The 25,701-nt window shown below is 36.5% G+C and overlaps 1 protein-coding gene and 1 long non-coding RNA gene across 2 annotated transcripts; both read left to right on the top strand.

Annotated features, from left to right (window-relative positions):
• The first annotated feature begins 2,599 nt into the window (after window positions 1-2,599).
• Window positions 2,600-24,912, top strand: LOC115747087. Its single transcript, XM_030683131.2, has 8 exons — window positions 2,600-2,605; window positions 20,451-20,540; window positions 20,882-20,949; window positions 21,046-21,186; window positions 21,626-21,667; window positions 22,947-23,086; window positions 24,170-24,271; window positions 24,388-24,912. The coding sequence occupies exons 2-8, from the start codon at window positions 20,452-20,454 to the stop codon at window positions 24,514-24,516; spliced, it is 711 nt and encodes a 236-aa protein (XP_030538991.2). The 5' UTR covers window positions 2,600-2,605; window position 20,451; the 3' UTR covers window positions 24,517-24,912.
• On the top strand, window positions 18,978-19,740 carry LOC125316701. Its single transcript, XR_007199793.1, has 2 exons — window positions 18,978-19,117; window positions 19,237-19,740. It is a non-coding gene; the product is annotated as an uncharacterized LOC125316701 (long non-coding RNA).
• Window positions 24,913-25,701: the final 789 nt, after the last annotated feature.

The following is a 25,701-nucleotide window of genomic DNA, read 5'->3' as shown; positions in this document are numbered from 1 at the left end:
GACTTGGCGGGAATATGCGAGTCAAGTCGAATTTAGTACTATACTGGCTCCACTCAAGTTAATCACACTCTCTACTAATATGCACATGAAGAATATGACTTGAAATGAGTGCTTGGCAAAGAAATATATGGTTGACTTTTAGACAAACGATTTATATCATTAGCTTGGGATAATCCCAAACAATGAGAAAGCAACGGATGAAATAACAATTACACAACAAAAATTCTGATTCAACAGGTGGTTCATCTATAGTTTGGCTTTTACATTCTATTAGGAAGATGATGAAAGGCATTCACAATACATACTAAGAGATCATAAAAGCGTATCAAAATCCGCAACCAGTAACTTAAAGGGCCACAAAGATAGTCTTCCAAAATAAGATCGATGTTTGACCCCAAAAATAAATACATAAGATCGAAGATATACCGACAGATAATTACTAATAAAGATAGTGTAGCTAAGGTTAACAATAAATGTTCTCCTAACTTCAAAAGAAGATTTAGTTAACAAAAACAAGTCCTTGAAAATTTGATGCATCAATCGCTCCACATTGTACTTGCCTGCTATAGGGAAAAGTACACTAAAAGTGTTATAACTTGTGTACGGCGTTCACTTGAGTGCCATAACTTTCAAAACATTCACTTAAGTGCCATAACTTTCAAATATCGTTCACTTAGGTGTTACATCGGAGCAAAATCATTCACTTGAGTGCTACGGTAACTTTTCCGGCATGCCACGTCGGCTTTCCGGCATACCACGTCATCTTTCCGTCGTCTACGAGAACTTTTCCGGCATGCTACAGTAACTTTTCCGGCATCTACAATAACTTTTCCAACTGCCACGTCAGCTTTTCCGGCTGCCACGTCAACATGGCACTCAAGTGAATGATTTTTAAAAGTTATGGCACTTAAGTGAACGTTTTGAAAGTTATGGCACTTAAGTGAACGCCGTACAAAAGTTATGGCACTTCTAGTGTACCTTTCCCCCTGCTATATAAAAAGATCGACAGCTAGCGACTACATACTTTTACCAAAGGTTGTCGGGACCTTTCAGTAGGTGAACCACCAAGGGAAAGTCAAAGGATTACTGAACAAAACTAAGGTTTCTCTCACGAGGCAATCACTCTGGTTTAGCTTGAACTCTCGCAAACCCACACCGATCGCAACTTTTGAGTTCTAATTAAAAAATTTAAACATCCAAATCAATTCATTTTGGAGTCACCACTAAGCTATTATGGGTCAATTAGATGCCCAAGTAAAATGTGTTTACGAACAAGAGATTTCATGGATATAGAAACTTGGGGGAAAATTGTCAAAAAAGTCGTAAACCTACTGTACTTTTGTCAATTCAATCCTAAATCTTTTAATTTTGTCAATTCAGTCCTTTCGTGCCAATTTAGTCATAAATCTTTTGCATTTATGCTAGTTCAATCCATCTCCATAACTTTGGCCGCCATCGCTAACATGGATGCGGCCGGCGCCGACGGGACAATTTTTTATGCTATTTTTACTTTTTTTAAGAATTTTTATTTTCATTTTTCATTTTACTATTCATCTTATTCTTCACTTCCTTCTCTTTCTTTGTTTTTTTTTACTATTCATCTTCTTCCACCTCCTTCCACGATCAATTGGAATCAAGGGTGACGAGGACCTCACAGGCCACTGGCGTCACCGTCGCCACTAGACGAAGCCAGGGCTACGAGGCTGAGACACCCTATAGCTTAGTGAGGCTCGCTGAGCCAGATATGGGAGAGTGGGTCATTTGAACTAAACCCATAAGATGAAGCCCTATCTCCCTTCACCTCTTCTTCTAGCTACTCTGACACTAGTTGCCATAGTCAATCTCTCTACGCCCACCATCTCACTGCCCACCGTCTCACCGATATCGCTGGTTGGCCAACCCTAGAATGGATACCCATCGGCCAAGGAACTCCTAAGGAAGATCCAAGAGCTGGAAGCTGGTCAAGCTCACCTCAAACATGAAATGTCGAAGCTCAAGCTGTCGGATGGGTTTGAGTCCAGGCCTGACCATCGTACTTGCCATCCTACTCGGTGTTGCCCGAGCTGTCACCTACCTAGAGAAGGGTCAGGGTCACGACTCACAGGGAGTGGAAGAAGGGTTTTGTTGCTTTTGCTCATTCGTGGCCGAAGGAGGAGGAGGAAGATCAATGGTAAAAAGAAAAAGAAAGAAATGGAAAGGAGGAAGAAGATGAACAGTAAAATGAAAATAATTAAAATCTAAAAAATAAAAACTTAAAACTTAAAAAATATTAAAATATTATTAAAAATGCCCTATCAATGCCGGTTCCAAATGGACTAAATTGTCACAAATGCAAAAGGTTTATAATTTAATTAGCATAAAAAAAGATTTAGGACTGAATTGACACAAATACAAAGGGTTTAAGAGTGAATTGGCAAAATTAAAAGGTTTATGATTGAATTGACAAAAGTGCAATAGATTTGAGACTCTTTTAACAATTTTCTCGAGAATTGGTTGATTAATTTAATGCCGCTTTGGTACATTTCCTGTTATTCCAAACTTATTTTGCAAGCAATCTTAGTTAGTTTAATCCTAAGCCACTAACATATGTGATGTGATTATGCGAGTGCGCAACCAAATAATTTAACACTCAATAAATCAAAGCAATAAATAAATTGCTTAGAGAGATAGAAGAACCTTGATGCCCAAAGCAAAAGTGAGTATCCATTATGTGCAATACATCAAGTATTCGGCAAAATGTTAATTAAAAACCAAACAATCTATGCATGACCTAAACATGATTTCTAGATGCAATGTCTATAAGTTCTTTTTGGGTTTTTCTTTTGCTCTTCTCCTAAGTAAACAAATGTGTTTTCTCAGGTTTCCACGCTGGTCTCAATACGATCAGCTGGTTATCCTCGATGAGAGCAATATGAACATTTGCTAGCTCTATCCCAAATAAAAAGCCCTCTTCCTATTTCTTAAAGTTAAACTAGTAAGAACCACAAATTGTAATAGGGTTACCATTTACAGAGAAGGTGACTGACAAATTAGCATCATGTTAGTAGTTTGTAACTTGAAAACGTATAAGTACCCATCCTGAAAGTTACATGCATCATCACATAATCACCTTTGTGCATAATACATGATGTGCAATTGTATACTCCCCTCACGGCGACGGCCATGAAATCTATGTATGATTTGGAGTACTGTCCGAGGCTGTGGTGTAAGCAACTCTCCAACGTTATGCTCAGTTGTGACTTCTCGGGAATTATAACAGTTTCATGTATTTGATAAAATTCCCTGATAAAAATGCTTGACAATCGTGTGCACTTATTTGATAAAACTCCCCGATACTTCCTTTGTATAGTCACTTTTTATGAGGATAGTATGTTGATTACTACCAAGAATATATCTTGGATTGACATGTTGATGACAAAGTATCCGTGATTTGAGTTGAAAGATTTTGGTCCGACTAAGAATGCTACAAGTGGAAATTTGTCTGGACAGGAGCAAAGAATTCAAAACAGAAAGCCTATACCAAGGCCTTGGATTGCTTCCACAAGAGCAGTGCAAAACCTATATATACTCAGATCATAGACAGATTGTTTTGCTGGAAATATCTCCCGCGATGAAATATCTTTCACTAAAAATCATTTTTCTGCTTTTAATTAAAGAGGACTAGGTTCTTGGGCTAACTCCAGATAGCAAACGTAAAAAACAATTGAGCAACAACTAGTTCGATTCAAACAGGAATGTACAGAAACAAACCGTGCCAAAATTTTAATCGATGACAAGGTTTGATAATACATACTCGATAATGTAATCATATGTAAATAAACAATGCCGGAATTAAATCGACGACACAATACTCATGATAGAGGCAGAATTTAATCGACAACGCTTTGAAAGTTACAACTACAAAAGATAAAATGCAATACAAGACGGTATATATAATGGTTTTATGATAACTGCCTCTTGACGGTTTCTGGCAGTTTGATCTCTTCATATAACCTCCATCGATTGCTTCCATGTTTCCTACATGCTTCCACAAAGTGTCGCATCTACGTTGTCAAGTGATTGCCTCTGCTGTATGTTAACTACTCCGCGATCTTCTTTCTTATCGTAGTGGTTGTTTCATGATCTTATTTCCAAATGGTAACTGTTCCCTCTAAAATGAGTGTATTTGACCTTAACTATCTCGTCAATTGCAGGATGTCCACAGTGGCTACCCGATTTTTTACTTTCAAGCAGTAACTACTCCCTACAAAATATGAGACCCTGAGCTCAACTGTCACACATACTTTGAGGTTTAGAATGGTGAATGTTCTTTCAAATGTTCATCACCAATGCCCATATCGGCAGCCATCAATTATTCATCGATGTATTTCGACAACTTAATATGCGGCGTTTGGTGAATACAGATGCCGATTAGCACATGTTAGAGTTAATCCTTATGTTTGTTGATAGACCGATTTACGTGTAGCAAATTTCATGTGCCAGGCGCGTGATTTTTCTGTACTCATGTGCAATTCATGTGTTGGTGTCTGCTCACGTGCTGGGCATGTGTTTATGGATGACCAAATTATTTTTGGTGTTAACACAAATAAAAAGAAAATACATATGCAGAGAGTGCCTTAATTTAGTGTGGATAAGAAGTCTTTGCCTGTTAATAAGTGTTTAAAGCTATCTTTTAAACGAAATGTTTGAGAACTTGATTGCACTTTGGGCATGAATATCAAGACTTCAACCATGGTATCTTAACGAAAATTAGTAAGGGAATACCGATCAAATAGGATAATTATCACTACTAACAAGAGAAAATATCAAAAATTTTCATATGGAATGTCATAAATGGAAAAGAATAAAGTCAACCAGTCCCGAAGCAAGATGTGGGCGGTGGGGTTCAAGCGGCTTGCACCATAAAATAAATTGCCTGCTGTCTGATTATTGATGTCACACCATTGTAACCATTTGAGAATATCTTGAGCAAATGCCCGGAAAGATGGCTCTCATGGTTTTAGGAGGTCTGTTGATCTCCATTAAAAATGTTGAATGGAGCCTGCTATTCATCTCCTCTTCCCACCCAACAAGACCATCGAATGTGGCCTTACGTGCGCTAAAAAATTGCCGATCAGCTAGGAGATCCAGGTACATGCTTTCTTCATGTCATTATATTGTTCTGAGCCAACCAAACTGTTATGGAATCAATCCAGGATGGATTAATTGAGCGAGATGTTGCTCAAAGCACTCAAATGCACATAATCAACCCCTATAATCCCGAGGATTGTTACAGCGATTCTTGTGAATTGATTCCAAAACCTAAAAAATTCAGAGAAAGTGAGAAACCTAAGTTATACGAAAGGCCATGTACAAGAGAAGGATGGAAGAATTGAGCAAGCTGGTGATCAAAGCCCTCAAATGCAGATCATTAATCCCAACAATCCCAAGGATAGTTATTGATTCTCAAAAATTTTGGTTGGCTTGGAACAACTTAATGTCGTGAGGAAGGAAGTACCTGAATCTCCAAGCTGATATGCAATTGCTCAGTGCACGTAAGGCCACAAGAGAAGGCCTTGTTGGGCTGGAAGAGAAGGTGAATAGCAGACTCCAATTAACATTTTTAATGGAGATCAGCAAACCTCATAGAATCATAAGAGCCATCTTTCTGGCCATTTGCTTATGATATTATCAAATGACGATAGCTACCATTTATTATAGCAGACAATGGTTCTCGGGATGTAAACTTCAGTTATTTATGTAGATGTAAGGGTTAAAAATGTTGCATGTCTTTGATAACTCAAGTATGGTAGGTTGGTTTCCTTTTATTTGCTTAAATCAGAAAGAAATCTCTGTGCTCCTCTATAATTTTTGCAATATCATAAATAGCTTATCCTTAAGTTGCACTTGGGTCAATAATGCAAATTTCTGAAAGATGTAAGAATTAAAAGTGTTGCATGTTTTTGATAACTCAAGTATGGTTGATTGGTTTCCTTTTATTTGCTTAAATCAGAAAGAAATCTGTGTGCTCCTCCATAATTTTGGCAACACGATAAGTATCTTGTCCTTAAGAGGCATTCGGGTCTAAAATGCAAATTTCTGATTTAGATGTCAAAATTAAAAGTGTTGCATGTTCCTAATAACTCGAGTATGGTTGGTTGCTTCCTTTATTTACTTAAATTAAAAAGAAATCTATGCGCTCCTCTATAATTTTGGCAATATGATAAATATCATGTCCTTAAGCAGCACTCGAGTCAATAATGTAAATCTATGGTTTAGATGTAAGAATTAAAACTGTTGCATGTTTCTGATAACTCAAGTATGGTAGGTTGGTTTCCTTATATTTACTTAACTTTGAAAGAAATCTGTGTGTTACTCTATAACTTTAGCAACATGATACAATATATCTTATCCTTAAGTGGCACTCTGGTCAACAATGTAAATTTCTGGTTTAGATGTAAGAATTAAAAGTGTTGTATAACTCAAGTATGTTAGGTTGGTTTCTTTCATTTACTTAAATTGAAAAGAAATCTGTGTGCTCCTCTATAACTTTGCAAATATGAGAAATTTCTTGTCCTTAAATAACACTCAGGTCAATAATGCAGATTTTTGGTTTTGATGTAAAGGTTAAAAGTATGGCATGTTTTTTTATAAGTCGAATATGGTAGGATGGTTTCCTTATATTTAAATATGTGTCCACCTCTGTAAATTTGACACTGTGATATATATCTTGCCAACAATGCAAATTTCTGACTGGGCTAATATTTAGTATAGTCAAATATTGGTACGCCACCGGATGACTCACAAAATATACCAAGTGATGATAGCTGTAATTTGTAAATTTATCGCTTATTATTCAACGTTGTGTCATGTTTCTTTTTGGTGCGCTGTCCCCCACAAACTTTTAAAGCATAATCCCAACTATTCTAAAAACTTTAATGGAATCTACTAACACGAACAGGATGTATTGTCGAGTCATAACTTGTCATTCTTTTGTTCAACTTCAACCATGCACTATGTTTGTTCGATTTTTTTTTTTTTTTACCAGAACTTTGTTTGTTCCATTATTTTTTAAACTGGATGAGTTAAAGAAGAAGGCAAGAGAACAAATTAGACGAATGGACACTTTTGTGGTTCTTGTTTAATATAAGAAATGGTTGCTTTCAAATCATCAAGCAAGCACTGAGGCTTTTAGTCCTGACTTTGCACCAAGAGCGGTGTAATCAACTGATTCACATGCTCCAAGTGAAGGATTACCGGTTTTGCTTCCAATCTTTCGAGTCCTATTGACCCCTTCGGCACAAACGCCCTCCAAACTCACTTGGAAATTTGATAGTGTTGAGAAAACCGTCCTTCTGAATATTTTGACTCTGACAAAATTATTCTCTTTTGTAAAGAATTTGTTCAATACAAATAATAATTATATTGCAGAAATGAGCAAGTGAGCTAAAGCTTATATTGTTCCAAATCTGGCGTTTAGACTCAAAGTGGAGTTGTCACATATTTGCTTCTGAGATATTAAAATCTTGTACTCAGATGGAGGATGATATTGCCTCTGAAGGCTTGATCTTAAGAAGATTTATGTGACATGTCAACAAGAACTTTATTGGAGCTTAGAGTCATTGTTCTACTCTATTCAAATTCAAAGAGTCTCTACTTTAGAAGACTGCTTCTGAATTATGTCCATATCATACAATATCTTTCTTACAGATTTGAAGACCCACGTTTGGTAGGTTTCTAGTTTGACTATTTTATTTATGAAAGTCTGTAATCTTTGATTGACGGGATTTTTTTCCAATCAGATCAGGAAAATATCTTCGATTGGATATTACCTTCCATGAATAAGTTTTGCTTAAGATTTGAATTAACTCTACTTATGGAAACTAAGGATTTAGTTGTATGAGTGATTGAATCTAAAAAGTTCAGACTCTACTCCAACGGCTACTATATCTTCCTACACTACAAAAAAACGACATTTTAGCGACGAATTTTGCCACAAAAAATTCAGCAAAATCCGTCGCTAATTGATTTTTGCGACGAATTTTGCCACGAAAAAAAATTCGTCGCTAATCCGGCTTCGCAAAATTTAGAGACGAAAATTTGAACTTTCGTCGCTAAATTTACCGACGAAAATAGATTTTGTAGCTAAGTTTGTCGCTAAATTTAGCGACGAAATCAAATTTTCGTCGCTAAATTTTGTGATGAAAGAAAATTTCATCACTAAATTTAGCGACAAAATAAAATTTTTGTCGCTAAATTTAGCGACGAATTAGGATTTTCGTAGCTAAATTTAGCGACGAAAAGTCAAATTTCCGTCGCTAAATTTTGCGACACCGTGTTAACCACGAATTTTTTTGTGGCAAAATTTGTCGCAAAAATCAATTAGCGACGGATTTTACCGAATTTTTTGTGGCAAAATTCGTCGCTAAAATGTTGTTTTTTTGTAGTGAGGTGCCGGTCCAAGCTCCCGTTCGGCATGAACTCATAGACGAGCAGCAATTCCCCCTTCTCGTGACACCATTTGAGGAGTTGCACCAGATTCCGGTGCCTCGGTTGGCTAATGATCCTCACTTCGGAAACGTACTCCTTGATCCCTTGCTTCGATCCCTTCAAAACCCTCTTAGCCGCTAGGTCGCAGCCCGAAGCCTTCAAACGACCTCTATAAACACCCCCGAATCCTCCCTTTCCTAGCTTCCCTTTCTCATCAAAATTGCTTGTTGCAACAGCCAGTTTATCATAAGAATATTTCCCCGGTCCTGTTCTCTTTCCAAAGTCGCAATCAATAGAGACGTTGAGAGAGACTCCAAAGTTTCGTGCAAGAAAGATGGCTTCTTCCGGAGGTGGTTGGGAGAGACGTTTAGAGAGACTCCAAAGTTCGGAGAGCAGCAAGCGTTTTTCTTTGCCAATGGGGAGAGAAGAGAGAGGGAGTCACAAGTGGAATGACAGAAGAGGGGCAGGGGAGCTTTATAGACAAGGGCGGGGAAGGGAAAATTTTAACAGGAGCACCATGTTTTAAGAGGAGCGGGAAGCGAAAATTAGTGACGAAAATTGGTGTTCGTCGCTAATTTAGCGACGAAAATTTGTTTTCGTTGCTAAACCGACATCCGTAATTTAGCGACAAATCACTTTTTCATCGCAAATTTTGCGACGAAATTTTTTTTTTTTGTTGCTAATTTAGCGACGAAATTCCAATTTCGTGGCAAAATTTGCGACGAATATGGTTTTTGTCCCTAATTTAGCGATGAAAATATGTTTTCGTCGCTAAACCAACGTCTGTAATTTAGCGATGATTTTTTTTTTTTGTTGCTAATTTAGCAACGAAAATCATATTCGCCGCTAAATTAGCGACGAAATTCCATTTTCATGGCAAAATTTGCGATGAACACGGTTTTCGTCGCTAAACCAACATCTGTAATTTAGCGACGAATTTTGTTTTTGTCGCTAATTTAGCGACGAAATTCCATTTTCGTGGCAAAATTTGCGACAAACATGGTTTTCGTCGCTAAACCAACATCTGTAATTTAGCGACGAATTTTTTTTTGTCGCTAATTTAGCGACGAAATACCATTTTTCGTGGCAAAATTTGCGACAGACGTAGTTTTCGTCGCTAATTTAGCAACGAAAATATATTTTCGTCACTAAACCAACATCTGTAATTTAGCGAAGAATTTTTTTTTTGTCGCTAATTTAGCGATGAATCACATTTTCGTCGCTAAATTAGAGATGAAATTCCATTTTCGTGGCAAAAGTGGCGATGAACATAGTTTTCGTTGATAATTTAGTGACGAAAATGTGATTCATCGCTATACCAACGTCTGTAATTTTGCGACGAATAACTTTTTTGTCGCTAATTTAGCGACGAAATTCCATTTTCGTGGCAAAATTTGCGACCAACATGGTTTTCGTCACTAAACCAACATCTGTAATTTAGCGATGAATTTTTTTTGTCGCTAATTTAGCGACGAAATTCCATTTTTCGCGGCAAAATTTGCAACAGACGTAGTTTTCATCGCTAATTTAGCGACGAAAATATATTTTCGTCACTAAACCAACATCTGTAATTTAACGACGAATTTTTTTTTTTTGGTCGCTAATTTAGCGATGAATCACATTTTCATCGCTAAATTAGAGATGAAATTCCATTTTCGTCGCAAAAGTGGCGACGAACATAGTTTTCGTCGATAATTTAGCGACGAAAATGTGATTCATTGCTATACCAACATCTGTAATTTTGCGACGAATAACTTTTTTGTCGCTAATTTTGTGACGAATAGCTCTTTCGTCGCTAATTTAGCGACGAAATATACTTTTCGTCGCAAATTAGTGACAAAAAAGTTATTCATCGCTAATTTCGTCGCAAATTAGTGACGAATTTTTTTTCGTCACTATTTTTGTCGCTAATTAGCGATAAATTTTTTAGTCGCTATTTTCATCATAAATAACAACGAATGTTTTTTTCATTGCTAGTTTCGTTGCAAATTAGCAACGAATTATTTTCTTCGCTAATTTTCCATGGCTAAATCCTTGTTTTTTTGTAGTGCTAGATACAGTCTCATTCAATCGCGATTGATGGCATTCAATTAATGATTGAAGAGAGATCCTTTGAAGACCTGTCCAACGACTAGTTTGGGGGTCAAGGAGTATCAAAGGAAGATCCATGATGACTAGCCAAGATAAATCAGAATTTACAATTTCGAAGTGCTTGAGTTGTTCGGATTCACATACATATTCTCGAGAGCTATACATTTTATCTTTGAGAGGTTCTGTAAGAGTCTCCATTAAATCTTTTAGTGGAATTCAGCCAATTAACCGTTAGCGTGAGAGGGTAGACGTAGGCTTGCTAACCCAAACCACTATAAACATTGCGTGCAATTCTCTCTACTCTAAACTTCCATTACTGTGCCTAGATCTTTGCACGTGACATTTTGAAATGATTTTTAAACTGTCTTAGTTTGTATTTTGAACTTGTTTAAATTCCACATTTAGTTTCAAAACTGCTCAAAATCACCTATTCACCCCATTTAGCTGATATTGCTAGATACAACAGACGGTGCATAAATGGAGATGCCGAAGATTCGGCATCATTAAGCCTGTTGGAAGTTTTATGAGGCTTGTACACCATTTCAAGTCTAGCCTCCTTAGATTCTTGAAGTTTTCAGTGCCACTCGGCTATTATTCTAGTGAGGAACATGGGGTGAGGTTCAAACCTCTGTAGATTGTAAAACTTGCAAATGGAATGGGGATGAGTCTTGAGTTTGCTACAGTACAAAATTTTATAATATCTCATATGATTTAAGTCACCTATAGGTGCGGGCAACTCATGGATGACTACTGCTTCGCAACATAGAGCTTGCAAGCTCTCCTTATTATTTGAAAAGTTCAAATATACACGTGTAAGTTGTGTTAGAAACATCCTACATTGAGGAATTGATATGGTATAAAGTAGTTCATACATAGTAGTTTTCCCATAACTCATTGACTTTACTTTTTTAGAGAACGTGTATCGAATTGGATATATTGACAAGCTCAGACTTTACCTCCCTCTTAGTGATATCCTCATGAGGTAACAGCCTTTTGCTATGTGCTACCAATTATTATTATTAGAGGAAAAGGTACGTTGGTTGGCCTTAAATCTATTTTGGTTGTTGGGTGGTCTTAAGCATCTCTCACTCCAAAAGTTAACTCAAAAGATGAGACTTTCCCTCACACTTGTAACTTGACCACCAAACCCTTCCACAATTGATGTGAAATGATTTCAACAATTTCCCCCTCACACATTGAGCTCTGGGTCAGAGTAGCAATAACCTATATCGCTTTCGTTTGTTTGGTCCAGATTTTTTGATAACCTAGGCTGTGATACTAGTTGTTGGGAGCGCGCACCAGAAGTCTAATACCTACACCTGGAGAGATCGTCAAGAGGGACCGCAAATCCGAGCTCCTCAACTTATCCAATTAGATCAATCTTTATTCAAAAGTTTAAGCCAATAAGTTATGGGTTAAATTAGATGTATTAACTACCCTACACCATATTAATTCTCCTACGTGGGACTTCTCTAACACAACTTACACATGCATCTCAACAATCTCCCATTTACATGGGAGCTCAATGTGAGCTCTACTCCCCCTTAATTCAAGTATCCTTCTACATCAATTTATCTTAAGTTGCATCTCCATTAAAGCCCTACTTCATCCCTACAGGCCCACGTTGCTACACCATAATGTACATGTGCCTGAAACCACAACCATTGGCTATAATCCGAGTACTAGATAGTCTTGGGCCTCTCACTCTAAAAGCTAGCTCAAAGGGTAAGGCTTTCCCTCACACTTATAACTTGACAACTAGTCCCTTCTACAACCGATGTGAGATAACTCCAACGTTGGTGTTAATAAGTCACGACGTAATATTGTTACCTACGTGTTTCCAAGCAGCCTTCAAGGTAGGCGTTATGGAGTAGAAACGTGGTTTCGAAGGCAGCCTTCATGGTTCGGTCTGTAGAAAAATAAAAATGGGGATGAAGATGAGCATTGAATCTAGATTCAATGAAGTGAAGATTCAAGTTGAGACATGGAGATGCAAATGGATACCTGAATTAAGCGAGAGCGAACCTAGCATTAAGCTCACAAGAAGAGAGGTTGTTAAGATGCATGTGTGAGCTTTATTTGAAATGTCCCACATATGAGAACTAGTGTGCTATTGAGTAGTTCATATATCCTAGTTAGCTCATAACTCACTAGCTTAAGCTTTTAAGTGAAGGTAGATCCAACTAGATATGTTGACGAGTTCGAACCTGAACTTCCTCTTGACGATCTCCCCATATGAAGGTATTAGATTTCTACGGTTTGCTCCCAACACTCATATATAGAAACCATTCTTTGGTACCCCAAGAGGGGATTGGTCCCTAATTTCTTTTCCTTAGAAAGTGTTTCCGAAATCTTCTTGATCAGATAACAGAAAGTGCATGAGAGATGCTTCCATTTATGTGCTTGACAATTGAGAACTCACAATGATATGTTTTGAAGATACGGCCCTTAAGAGTTAGTGCATTAGATCATGTATTTGGCATGACCAGACGTATCCATGGATATCCTCTTCCATGTCGTGCAAGAACAATCTCTCAACCAACCCCTTTCAGTATATATTCCTCCAGCTTCAGAACTTTTAATATTTTACTCCGATGCGATAAACCCTTCAACTATCCATAGAGAGATCACTTCGTGCTTGGTCAATTCAATGTCTTTTAAGAGTAAACTACAACATTTCAACATTGCTTTAGTCGCTTGAAGATCATAACTTAGCTTTAGTCTCGGCATAATATCGCAGTTATCTTGACAGAAGTTAGAAAGTACATACCAATCAAATTGGAGGAGAAATTTCTTATATAGAATGTCAGAAATGGAATCCAATTTAGTTAGCCAATCCGAGAGCAACACGTAGTCGGTGGGTTCAAGCAGCTTTCACCACAATATAAATTGGAATCAAACCATCTTAACCATTTGATAAAATCACGAGCAATGCCTGGAAAAATGGCTCCTATGATCTTAGGAGGTCTACTAATCTCCATCAAAAATATAAATTGGAGGCGTGTTCTTCTCTTCCTACCAACCAACAAGACCGACTCAAGTGGCCATACCAGCATAGAAAAAGAGCCGGCCGGTCAGCTTGGGGAACCAGGCACATCCTTTCCTCATGCTATTATATTGTACCAATCCAACCAAACTATTGCAGAATCATCTAGGATGGAAGAATTGAGCGAGATGTTGCTCAAAGTACTTGAATGCAAATAATCAACCCCAATAATCTTGATGATTGTTACAGTGATTCTTGCGGATTGATTCCGAAACTTGTTTTATGTTTATGACATGATCAATTTCTCTTCCTTGTGGTGTGGTTTTGGAACAAATGATCTTTGTGAACGTAGTGGATGGATTCATTTGGAGAAAAAAAACACTGACTGGGGGAAGATATGTAGTGCCTAACATCTACTTGGTGTCACAAGTTCACCATGGATGTGTTATTAGATCAAGAATGGCTTTAGTTTCACCCAAATGTGGCTTGGTGTGTCAAATTAGCTTCCAAAGAAAGATTGCTAGTCACAGGTTTACAAGTATGGCAATCTGGCCAGATTCCCTATATAGGGGTTTGATGTGGGTTGGGAATCCTTATTTGCTTTCTTTCCTCCTAAATAGGTAATCTTATACCTTTGGGCATGAGTAGTCTTATTCTTTCTTGATTTTCAACTTTAACCTCAAATCATAGATGGAAATACAACAATGTATGCTCAAGTTTTCCTTTTCTGGGAGGTACAGGCATGAGCAGTCTTATTCATTCTCGGTTTTCCCCTTTAACCGCAAATCATAGATGGAAATACAACAATGTATACTCTAATTTTCCTTTTCTGGAAGGGATAAGATTACCTCTTTAGGGTGAATTACAGAGTAATGATAACTTCCATTTATTATAGCATCAATTGTTTTTGGGATGACTTCACATTGGTCTATAAATTTAGGATTTTTTTACGGAAAATAAATTATTTGAGGAATATTTTTCTTAAAACGATTGTCCGTATCGCTTACAAAAGTGATTGGACAAAAAATATTTTCATTATCCACGAAAGTATTTAGATGTAAATTGTTGTCTATAGCCAAAAAATATATATTAACTAATTATTTTAAACAATACAAGCAATCCATTTTAGGAAAATATTTTCAAAATTATTTATTATTTGTAATAAAAAAACAGAATTTTGTTTCGTAGAAAGTGAATGATTCAAAAAATATTTTTCCAAAAACGATCGCTTGTATCGCTTACAAAAATGATTGAATGAAAAATATTTTACCATTTAAGAAAATATTTAGACATAAATTGTTATCAATAATGAGAATATTTTTAATTGGCTAATTATTTTAAGCAATACGAACAATCATTTTTTAGGAGAGTGATAGCAGGTATTGCTTGAAAGTAAATGAGAAAAATATTTTCATTGTCCGAGAAAAATTTTATACATAAATTATTGTCGATAAACAATTTTTTTTTTTTTCAGTCTAATAATTTTAAGTGATACGAGCTATCCTTTTCAAGAAAATGTAAAATGTGGCACTACAACCTTTATGGGTAAATGTGGGACTACTTGGGAGGTTGTTATGGCGGCATTGAACTTGTTTCGTTTTCAAATTATAAGAGAGTTTCATCGCGGTTGTCACATGAGAATGAGATTGGAGTGCCACTTGGTGTTCGTACAGAGGAAATAACTTATAAATTCCTTCGTCCATTTTTGTTTGTCATTAGTAATGGTGGATTACTGCATATAGATTTTCTTTTTCAAAGCTTGTAAATTAGTGATTTTTGCTCAATAAAATAAAAGGTAGTTGCTTGATAATTTGTCAAGGCTTGCAAATAAATGACATTGGACAATTCATTTGCTTGGACTAACTCTTTTGAAAAAACCATTACACAGCAAAACTTGAGATTCAAAAGGTGGTTCATCTATAGTTTGGCTTTTGAATCCTATTCACAATAGGAAGATGATGAAAGGCATCCACAATTCAAACTAAGAGATCATGAAGGCCAACCAAAATACACAATCAGTAAATTAAAAAAAGAGAAAGATCTAAGAAATACCGACAAATAACTACTAACAAAGATTGTGTAGCTAACGTTAACAATAAATGATCTCCTAACTTCAAAAGAAGATTATGTTAATAGAAACGAGTCCTTGAAAATTGCATGCATCAGTTGCTCCCATGTTGAGCTTGCTTGCTGTAGAAAAATTTATTAAATTATGTCTCGAGTTTGAGCTTTTACAGAACCCGATTGAAGGATATAAACCGATCTTGATTGCAATTATAATTAGGCGTGGATTTTATTGGTTATATATGTCAGATTTGTTATTACCTTTGAAAAAAGATATCCCAAGATTCTGTGTTCCTTCTTTCATTGTTGTTTGACCGGTTGACCACGGAGTGGGGAGGCCTTCTTCAGTGAAAGTGTAGTGCCAAGTGAAGTTAGAAAAAGAAAGAAATAAATAAAAGGAAACGAAGGGTTTCTTTTCTTGTAGCCGCACAAACAGAGAGGGCAAAACCAGCGGGACGAGAATTCTTGGTGCCGCACAAGAAAATAAGCCGCACAGAAAACGAAGAAAAGGACGTCAAAGGCGCTCTTGGTTCACCTGTTTCTAGAGCAAACAAGACGAGTTTCTCTTTTTTTAGTGAGTTTTTTGTGAGAGATTATGAAATATTATTTGTGAGTTTGCTTTAGGCTTAATTTGGGTATGGGAATCACTGGATCGTACGAACGATTGTAATTCCGATTCTCCCATTACAAATTATATTGCTGGCTCTCTCTATGGACATAGGTACCGACTTTCGGACTGAATCTCGTAAATCTCCGGTATCCTTTATTGTAACTCTTTTATACATCTAGTGATTTTCAATTGACTTATTTACAAGATCCGTTAGCATTTTCGTGTTATTATCTCAACGAGATCGACAGCTAGTGACACATTTTTACTAAAAAGGCTGTCGTGACCTTCCACGAGGTGAACCATCAAGAGAAAGCCAATAAATTACTACACGGAACGAAGATTTTTCTAAGGCAATCACTAGCATTTAACGTGAGCTCTCCTAAACCTAGACCAATCATGACTTTGAGGTTTTAACTAAAATTGTTTAAACATGCGAATCAATTCATTATGGAATCACCACAAATCTATTAAGGGTCAATTAAAAACCCAAGTAAAATGCGGGAGAACATTTTACTTCTGCAAACAAGAGATTTCATGGATATCGGGACTTGGCTATGCTAAATTAATGCAACACCTTTTCAATACCTTTTCTATTATTCAAAAATATTTTGCTACCAATCTTGGTTAGTTTTAATCTTAAGCCACTAACATGTGAGAGGTGATTATGTGGGTGCACCAAATAATTTAACCTTCAATAAATCAAAGTGCTAAATAAACTGCTTAGAGAAATAGAAAAACCTTGATGCCCAAAGCAAAAGTGAAGCCCCATTATGTTCAATATATCGAGTATTTGGTATCATTTTAACTAAAAACCAAACAATGTATGCATGACCTGAACATGATTTCAAATACAATGTTTGTTAATCCTTTCTGGGTTTTTCTTGTTGGACATGATTCATTTGAACTTAGCTCATGAGGTTACTGTCTTGAGACTTGATAACAAGGCCATGTATATCATATACGTGGTGACTCGTTGAATTTACTTTCTTGAACTTTACTTTTATCGCATTAATTGTGACCATATACTTTCCTTTGATTGTGCACTCATGCTTGGACATCATTTAATGGTATGGTTAATAAATGGTGGAAGATTTCACGAATCACTCAGGTAACAAATCAATCAAGTTAGGGTACCGAAAGAGCACCGGCTAACAATTAATGTAATCACATCCTCGACCCAAGATCTCTGGTTGCGAAGGAAGTGGGGTATACTCTCATACGTCACCTGGTTTCTAGCCAATCTTTGTTAGATTAGTGGCGGCTTCTAGTTAAATTGAACTTCATAGATGGATTTATTCCAATTTAATTTTAAACATCACATGAAATAAGAGTTTGGAAGAATCCAAGCCATTTGTGAACCGTCAATTCGCCTTTGGCATTACCTCTAAGCCCGTTGTTTCCTCGACATGACTGCTTGGGAGGGTGGTGCGACAAGACTGATGAAACTAGCAAATAAATAATTCAACAAGAAAGTGAGCTTTTGAGATAAGAGGGACGAAGAATAGATAAGTTATTATAGGAATGATGATGGACCTAATTAAGGTCCTTAAACTACTCCATTTAAACTCTAGGACGTTAAATTAGGAGGCATTCCCCGAGAAGAAGGGAAGAAAACTATTTTCTCACAACTTAGGATGCGATGGTGGGGAAGGTAGACTCTACGTCATCTTCGGATGGCTACCGCCGGATAAGATTATATAGTAATGTCTCGCGCCCGGGGTGAATCATCGGAGTTTCGGCTCCTATGTCATCGACTTGTGATTCACATAGTGTCTTGAATCGACTTGTGATTCGCATAGTGTGTTTAATCGACTTGTAAGCGACATACCCCTAGTTCAAGAGGCTGTACGAAAGCATGTAAATCTGATTTTATTTTGGGAAATCTTCATTGAAAGGAACTGAAAATAAATAAATGATTATGTTAAAGAGTAGGGTTTAATACAACGAAAAATCCTAAGCTGGTATACATGTGACAAATTTACTCTAAACTAATTTTTTTACTACAAAAAATCTCAAACCGGTACACATGTGATAAATTTATTCCAAATTAATTTTTGACCACCAAAAATCCCAAATTAGTATACCTATGACAAATTTAACCTCATTTAGTTTTCATTTTTTGACCGCAATTTAGTTTTCATTGAATTGGGTTATTATCACAAAAAACTTCAAACTGGTATACCTTTGGCAAACAGAGGGTAAAAGCCCCATATTTGTACACTCATCAGCTGGCACATATTATCTAACTTAGCAATTTGACAAGAAAATTTAACGCAAACTAACGGAAGGTAAATTTGTCATAGGTGTATGAGTTTGGAATTTTGTATGGTTGGTGTATAGATTTAGAGTCATTCGTGGTATTAACCCTAAAGAATATTGTATGTAATTTTTTTTTTCAAGTTTTTCTTGACTATTAGTCGTAAATTTGCTCGACAACGTAGAAAAAAAATCAGTTTCTTGAAAATTTCTCTTTTCAAGAAAATTGATTTCTATAGAAGAAATGTAACACTAAAAAGAAACATGGTACCTTTCCTATACATAGAAAATCCACAATTGACAAAAAGAAAACATGTGAAATTGTTAATTATGACAACTAAATCTTATAGAGAAATAGAATGAAAGTAAAGAAATTTGGGTCACCACTTTAAATTGCAATTGAGTAATTGATGACAATTTTATCTTTTTTGTGGCCGTAATTCCCCAAACATTCTCCCCAGCAGTAAACCCACGAGCCGTCACTTGCTGCTGCTGCTGCTGCTGGCAGCTGCTGCTTCTTCTTCTTCTTCTTCTCTCTCCAAATTTTCAAACTTTGGGATTGTTACAAGCTCCATCTCCATTAAAGCTTGTTGGTCCAGTTTGGTGCAGCCAGAGCGGGACACCATCTGGTGATTACCCACGTGAGTTCTTCGATCTTTTTAACGTTAGAAGTTCGGTGAATTTCTCTCTCTGTTTCCTCTTCTGGGACACGGATGAAGGATGTTTTCTTTCTTGATTTAATTTTGGCCTCCTTTGTTAGAAGTGGGATTGATGGTGATCAATAAGAGCTTTGCCGATTCTTTGCACTCTGAATTGAATTACTTGTTGAATTTCGTGAGAGGTGATGTATGCCTGCGGCTTTCTCGCCCGCCAACTGTTTGATGATTTGTTGGCGTTAGTTGATTAATACTCCGGTGATTCTTTCTTGTCTCCTTTACATCTGTCCATGGGTCTAGTTTGAACCAGGGCTACTTTGAAGTCTCCTCTTATGATGATTTTTGGTATCGAAACCATAATGTGATCAAATTTGGCGACTCAACCGAGTCACCTAAGACTTGGATAAAACTCGTGATGATAATAAATATGGTTCAAAGTTAGTAGCCTGAAAACGTAAAGGAGATTGTTTGGTTTTTTAGTTATTCCTAAACAAGGAACCCCAAATAATCTTAGAAGATTCGAGGCAACATAAGAGGTCTATGTTAATTAGGTTCAGGCTATAAAATTTATAAACGGATTGTGTATATCTACTCAGATTTGTAAAAATACAACACAAGCCAGTATCCTTACATTTTTTCTTTAGATGATCTGCTTCGCGTATCTATTATATATGTTTTCTGTATTTTGAGGGAAGTATGAATATCTTTTTGGTAGCTATTATGATTTTGTTGGTACGAATTTAAGGAATCAACTAGTTCTTGCACTTGAGCTGATATAAGTTGAGTTGAGCTCAACTTTTCAACCTTTTTGATGACTCGCATTCAGATGTGAATGTTGATGTTCAATTGACCAATTTCTAGTTAAATAATTTCCTGCATCTTACTTACTGGGCTGACCTACATGGCTTGGAATTTTTTCCCTGTCAGTTTTGCAATTGTTCCCATTTGTCTACAGAACCTTGAGCATGCATGTATACTCCACAATCTACAAAAGGGCTTGTTTTTTGGAACCACTGGTCCAAGGTAGCCCAACAAGTTCTAGAGATTTTTATGGGGCTCATAATTGGACAGTCCTTGGAGAAAGAGTTAGCTTGGCTGTGAGAGAAGACTACAAACCACTTAGACCCCGAAGAAGGCTGAGGACTGGACCATCTCTGGCTGTGCTGTTTCATTTGTTCTTATTTTCTTCTTTTTGAGTGTGTACCGTCTTGTTACCAACATTGATAGTTCAGATTGCCTGAAATTCTGCTTTTGGAAGTTTATTTTGCGACTAATGTATCATCTGATCCCTGAATTTGGTCATTCTTTGCTTAATGAGGATGTTGTTGGACAGAATGGCAACCGACAATGAGAGATCAGATTCTGAGATGGAGAAGATGTTACTGATTTACAAAAGTTTTATGGCTAGGTATCCCCTTGGTAACTGATTTTTGTTGTATATGTCAGAATTCAAATTTTCCTCTGGAGAGTCTCTCCGCATCATGTGCCTTTTCATTTCATCGCTATGCTTGTCTTGTGGGACTCCATATCACAACTAAAAGTATAAGAATGCATATAATAATGTCTTCGAGAATTTTCAGCTTATTCATCATTGACTATCCTACTTCAGTGAACTTACTTTTGTCACAGTGCTCCATTAAGCATACAAGTCTGAATTCTATATGCTTCTCGAGTAGCCAAATATCGAAAGGCAGGTTGTATTCTTTTACCTGATCAAATACTGAAGTGGGTCAGCATTTCATTTGATAGGGTCACAAAATTTGATGAAGCGGCAGCTGCAGGAAGCAGGTTTCTTGTGAGCTTTCAACAAGGGCTAGGTTGAATATCTAGAGTTCATTATTTTCTTCCTCTTCTTATGTCAACATCAATATCATTCTGGCATCCTCAAGGGTTCTCTCTTCATCTTTCTGTAGAATTGCTTCGACGGCCTGCTTTAGACGGAAGTTCTATTTTACTCAAGAATATTATCAAAGCTAACGAAACAGAGAGGCTCACATCATACTTCAACGCTGGATGTATCCATGCCAATGATGGGTCCCAGAGTTTGACAAAGTGTAGGCCACAACTCTTTCAATTTCCTGAAATGGTGTGGCTCAACTTTTGATCTAACTACTGTATGCAGCACAATAGATAGACCACCATCCCTCAATACCCTGTGCTGACATTTGCACATCCCTCCTCATCTTTGTGGATGCTGTATTTTCCAATGCATTTTCTGCTTAGCTTGAAACTTCCGTGAACACTCTAATTAATTAGATATTTGGCGTCTCTTCCACATATAAATTTATGTGCTTATTCTAATTGGTGATATTATATTTCAGTGGAGCATCATTGTCAAAATAGCAACAGTAAATAGCCTACAGACTTGAGGATTTGTAAATATATCTTAGATGTTATCTCATTTCAGCCACTATTTCCTACTTATTTGATGTCATTTTTGTGCCTGAACTGACTGTGACAGTCTTCTGTTTTCCTTTAATGTGCATACAGAAGTACGTACTTGTGTACTTGGTCTTCATGGCCTTGTGAATACAGGTAATGTTTATTACATAAAATCTGACTTTGAAACCTGTATGCAAGAAATAATACATATTTTTCAATGTGCTTCTCTCGTTGAGTACATAATCAATTTTTGGTTGATTATGGGATTTGTTAGCATTGATTACCTCTAGGCTCCTCAAGAAATTTATCTTTAGAATGGTATCTGATGTTTCATTGTGGGTAGTTTTCATCGAGTTTAGTGTAGGATCCTTCAGCTAAAGTTAACCATACTTTGTTGAGACGGATCAAAATCTAGGATATCCTAATCTTCTGTTATGTGTACTTTTCCCAATTGAGGGCATAACTCAGATGCATGTTTCAGTTGAGATTTTGTCCAAATTACACCATAGCTGAAGTTTTAAATCTCTAACACATGCATCATGATCTGATCAAAACGACAAGCTTTTGTTGAGATTGACCAAAATCTAGGATATTCTAATCTCCTATAGATGTATTTTTTGCAATGGAGGGCACAATTCAAATGCCTTTTTTTTAGGTGTAATCATGTTATGACCAGTCCTTTACATCTCTAATACATCAAAATTTTATAAAAGACCTTGTTTAGTCCCCTAAGCATTTCTGTTGATTTCTCTTTCCAACTACAATTTTGATATTAAGTTGTGTATGATGTGAAGTTTTCTGATCGGCGTTTTCCACTACTTAGTCAGATTGATGACCATTTTGTTAATTAATGCCAAACCTTTGTCCAAAATAATTCTTTTTTTTAATCTAATGCATGCTGCTTAAAAGGTTTTTTATATATTGATCTGCCTGCATTTTGTTTGTTTTAGTTGGCAAAAAAGTGGCATGGAGTTACTGGAAATTTGGCAACTTGATGTTTTCTCTCTTAAAACACATGGAGCTTTTATAAACCCAAAAAAAGGAAATACATGTAGCATTTAAACCTTATACAAAGTCAGGGTGAAATGGCATAAAAGTTTCATATATCCGACCCAAATTATGGGATAAGGCTTACTTTTTTGTAGTGGTGGTGATATTTGTCGTTGCCGTTGTGCAGATGCAAGTGCTTTGTGTATTTTATGGTGACACCTTTCGGGATTTTTGGTTTTCCAGATTTTTACTCTAGTTTTTAGTTAGGGGAGGATGTAGAGAGTAGGAGCAAAGGAAGAAAGATATAGGTGATGGGGATTCCAACGCTTGCCCTATTTTGCTGTTTCTTATTTTCCTGCGCCACAAAATGCAGTTCCTTCTATACTGGAAATTAGAAAGAAATTATCACTTATGTAAGCAGCTTTCCAATTTGTTGCTGCAGCCAAAACTATACTGATTGAACTTGAGGGTCATCTAGAGGATGTACTCAAGGTCTTAGAAGCTGCGAATGAGTATTTGTTACCATCTCAGGATGAAGACATTGATGATAAATTGATGGGGGAAGTGATTAGTGCCGACAAGGTGGGCTTAACCTTTTCTTTATTGTTGTTGCTCCAAATGCTATTCTATCTCTGAGTGAGAAATTCATATCATTTGTCTTTAGACAGCATTCCTTTTCTTGATGCATGAATATCTTGTTGCATTCTTCCATGTGCATTTTCAAACAGAGAGGACCTACCCTCTTTTCTTCTAAATTTAACTACAGATTATCTTATGTATTCAGACATAAGTTTTGTATGCAATCTTTTGCTCTGCATGGTCGATGAGTTACATGTTGCATGATGTACCTCTGCTGGATCAGTATTTGATTTGTCATTTAACTAATTTTAAAACAATATCAAACCAACAAACACATGCATAAGTAGAACCAAGCTGGAAATTTCAGCATTCAAGGCTATCTAAATATTATAACTTGGTCACGCATTCTTTCATGTTGAACGATTTGATCCACAGCTAATATTATTTAATGTGCAGTTATTTGGGTTTTTCTAATAATATACTTGTAGTCCAACTTGCAAGTTATTTTTTCTAAGGTGAACCATTTCATCTCAAGGCCTAGTGGTAACGAGAAACCTTTTTCATTTGGTTAGTAGCATGGGTCTGTTGTCATTGTCGAGTGGGACAGTCTTAACTGTCTTGTTTGGGAAGAGAATGTTGGACAGGATATTGAGTACTTGAAATGGCATATCTTTTTGATAATTACCTGTGACATTAAGGTGCTAATCATCTGTTAATTTCCTTATGACGCCAATGTCCTGATCTACATTTGTGATCTGCCCTGCTGGTTTCATTGTACTTTTGAAATGTCCAATAGAAGAATTTTAGTGTATGAAACAGTACAAGTGTTACATGTACCAACGGCATTGCTGCTGAAATCATACTTAAAAAGTTGATACAAACTCATGTATAGAATTATTTCCCAGGATGCAACATTCATTTGTAAATAGCATATCTTCATCTATGTAATTTATGCATACATGCAAATGGAGAAATGAGTACCGATCGGTTGCAACCTGGTTTGCACTTTTTCTACTCAGATTTTTCTTTCATTGGCCGTTCATGTTATTCCATTTTTAGATTCTAAATTCTCTATACTTCATTCAGGAGGGAACTGCATCATCTGATTCTGGGAGACCTGATCTCACAGAGTATGCTACCATGATGGGTATTATTTACAGTATGATTAAACAAGACTTTGTCATGCAGGTATCAAACCATCACTTTTTGCTGAAAAAATTGTTAATGATTTTATGTACATTGTCATGTCTCTTATATGTATCAATACCTATTTCCAGTGGTAAATCCTCGATTTCTCATTGCAGGAAAAAATTGCAACTGCTCTGAATCTGAAGCTATCATCCGGAGAGTTAGAAACCTATTGCACTATGTGGTCTCTGCGTCCTTTCATTGATGATGAAATCATGCATCAGGCTTGGTCATTCATTCCTTGACCATATCTTATATGCAATTGATGCCATATAACATCTTTGACAACCGAGGAAGGATGTGCGGACTATCTAGAGGTGGCAAACATGAGGATCAAGTTTTGTTGAATTTGGGATTTTTCAGGTTCGGGTCATTCCTGGTTCTGCCTCCTCAACTCTAGAGTACGTTTTCAGTCTAGGTTTTAAGTCATCCATGGTTTACCTTCCATTGGATAAAGGGCAGGTTTTACTCAGATATAGCTCCGTTGCAGCTTCGCTCAGGTTTCTGATGATTCCATATTCGATTATTATGTCCAGTCAGATCGGATAATACTAGGATTTCTAAAGCATTATGTAACTTTTCATGTCAAATCTAAATACTTTCTTCCGTAAACTGGCAATCCCCAAGCTATGGTGCTGCAATGTAGCTTCGGATTGTGTCTCATGAAAAGTTGAAGTAATTACAGTTTGTCGTGTTACGTAGAAGATAAAACTAAATATTGTTTGGCAAAAGAAAATTTGGATCCATTATCACATTATCAAAGCATATTGTCTATTCAAATACCCTCCAATAATCTTTTAAATAGTCATATTAGTTCTAACGACGTATTTATAAGAAAAACTCTCTGGGTTACCTCAATGATAATTTTTACCAATAGTTTTGATTTCCCATACTTTTTCGCGTGGCATGATGTTTCGTTCAACTATCCTATCATATTAATTAACAGCTTCAGAATACAGGAATTGTTCACCCGATTTGTGCCAGCCTGCCAGGGACAGGTTCGGTTTGTTTAATAGTAAGACGATTGCTTGCCAAAAACATTATTGATGAGTTCTTACGTGATTTCAAGTAGATTGAACTATTAAAATCCCGGTCTGGCTACCTGAACGCCTATGGAACACCGTACAAGCGTTACGAATCAATTAAGTTCAGGGCTTCAGTTGCGTATGCGGCCTTAACGAATAGATAGCAATTTGCATGCAATTAATAAGGTTTGAACGGATACGTCTAATTTCTAAGTAGAAAACTCTCGATGCCCCGATCAACTGCACCAATCCAGGTTTAAATCTTAATGTTTCTATACCTTTGAGGCATTCCGCATTAAACAAAAAGTCAGATATTAGTGGCTACAATATTTTAAGCACAAAGATTAAAGGTTTAATACTACAAAAAATCATAAACTGGTACATTTATAATAAATTTACCATAAA

The sequence above is a fragment of the Rhodamnia argentea genome, chromosome 1, assembly GCF_020921035.1.
Source record: "Rhodamnia argentea isolate NSW1041297 chromosome 1, ASM2092103v1, whole genome shotgun sequence".
NCBI classification, from domain to species: Eukaryota; Viridiplantae; Streptophyta; class Magnoliopsida; order Myrtales; family Myrtaceae; genus Rhodamnia; species Rhodamnia argentea.
This window is presented reverse-complemented; position numbering and strand designations above follow the sequence as displayed.

What these genes read in the sequence shown, in the direction of transcription:
- LOC115747087 (XM_030683131.2), top strand. Translation starts at nt 20,452, where the DNA reads ATGTTGTTGGACAGAATGGCAACCGACAATGAGAGATCAGATTCTGAG. An exon ending in GTCCCAGAGTTTGACAAAGT is followed by an intron (nt 21,187 to 21,625) that starts GTAGGCCACAAC and finishes TGCATACAGAAG; the next exon opens with TACGTACTTGTGTACTTGGT. An exon ending in AAGTGATTAGTGCCGACAAG is followed by an intron (nt 23,087 to 24,169) that starts GTGGGCTTAACC and finishes TACTTCATTCAG; the next exon opens with GAGGGAACTGCATCATCTGA.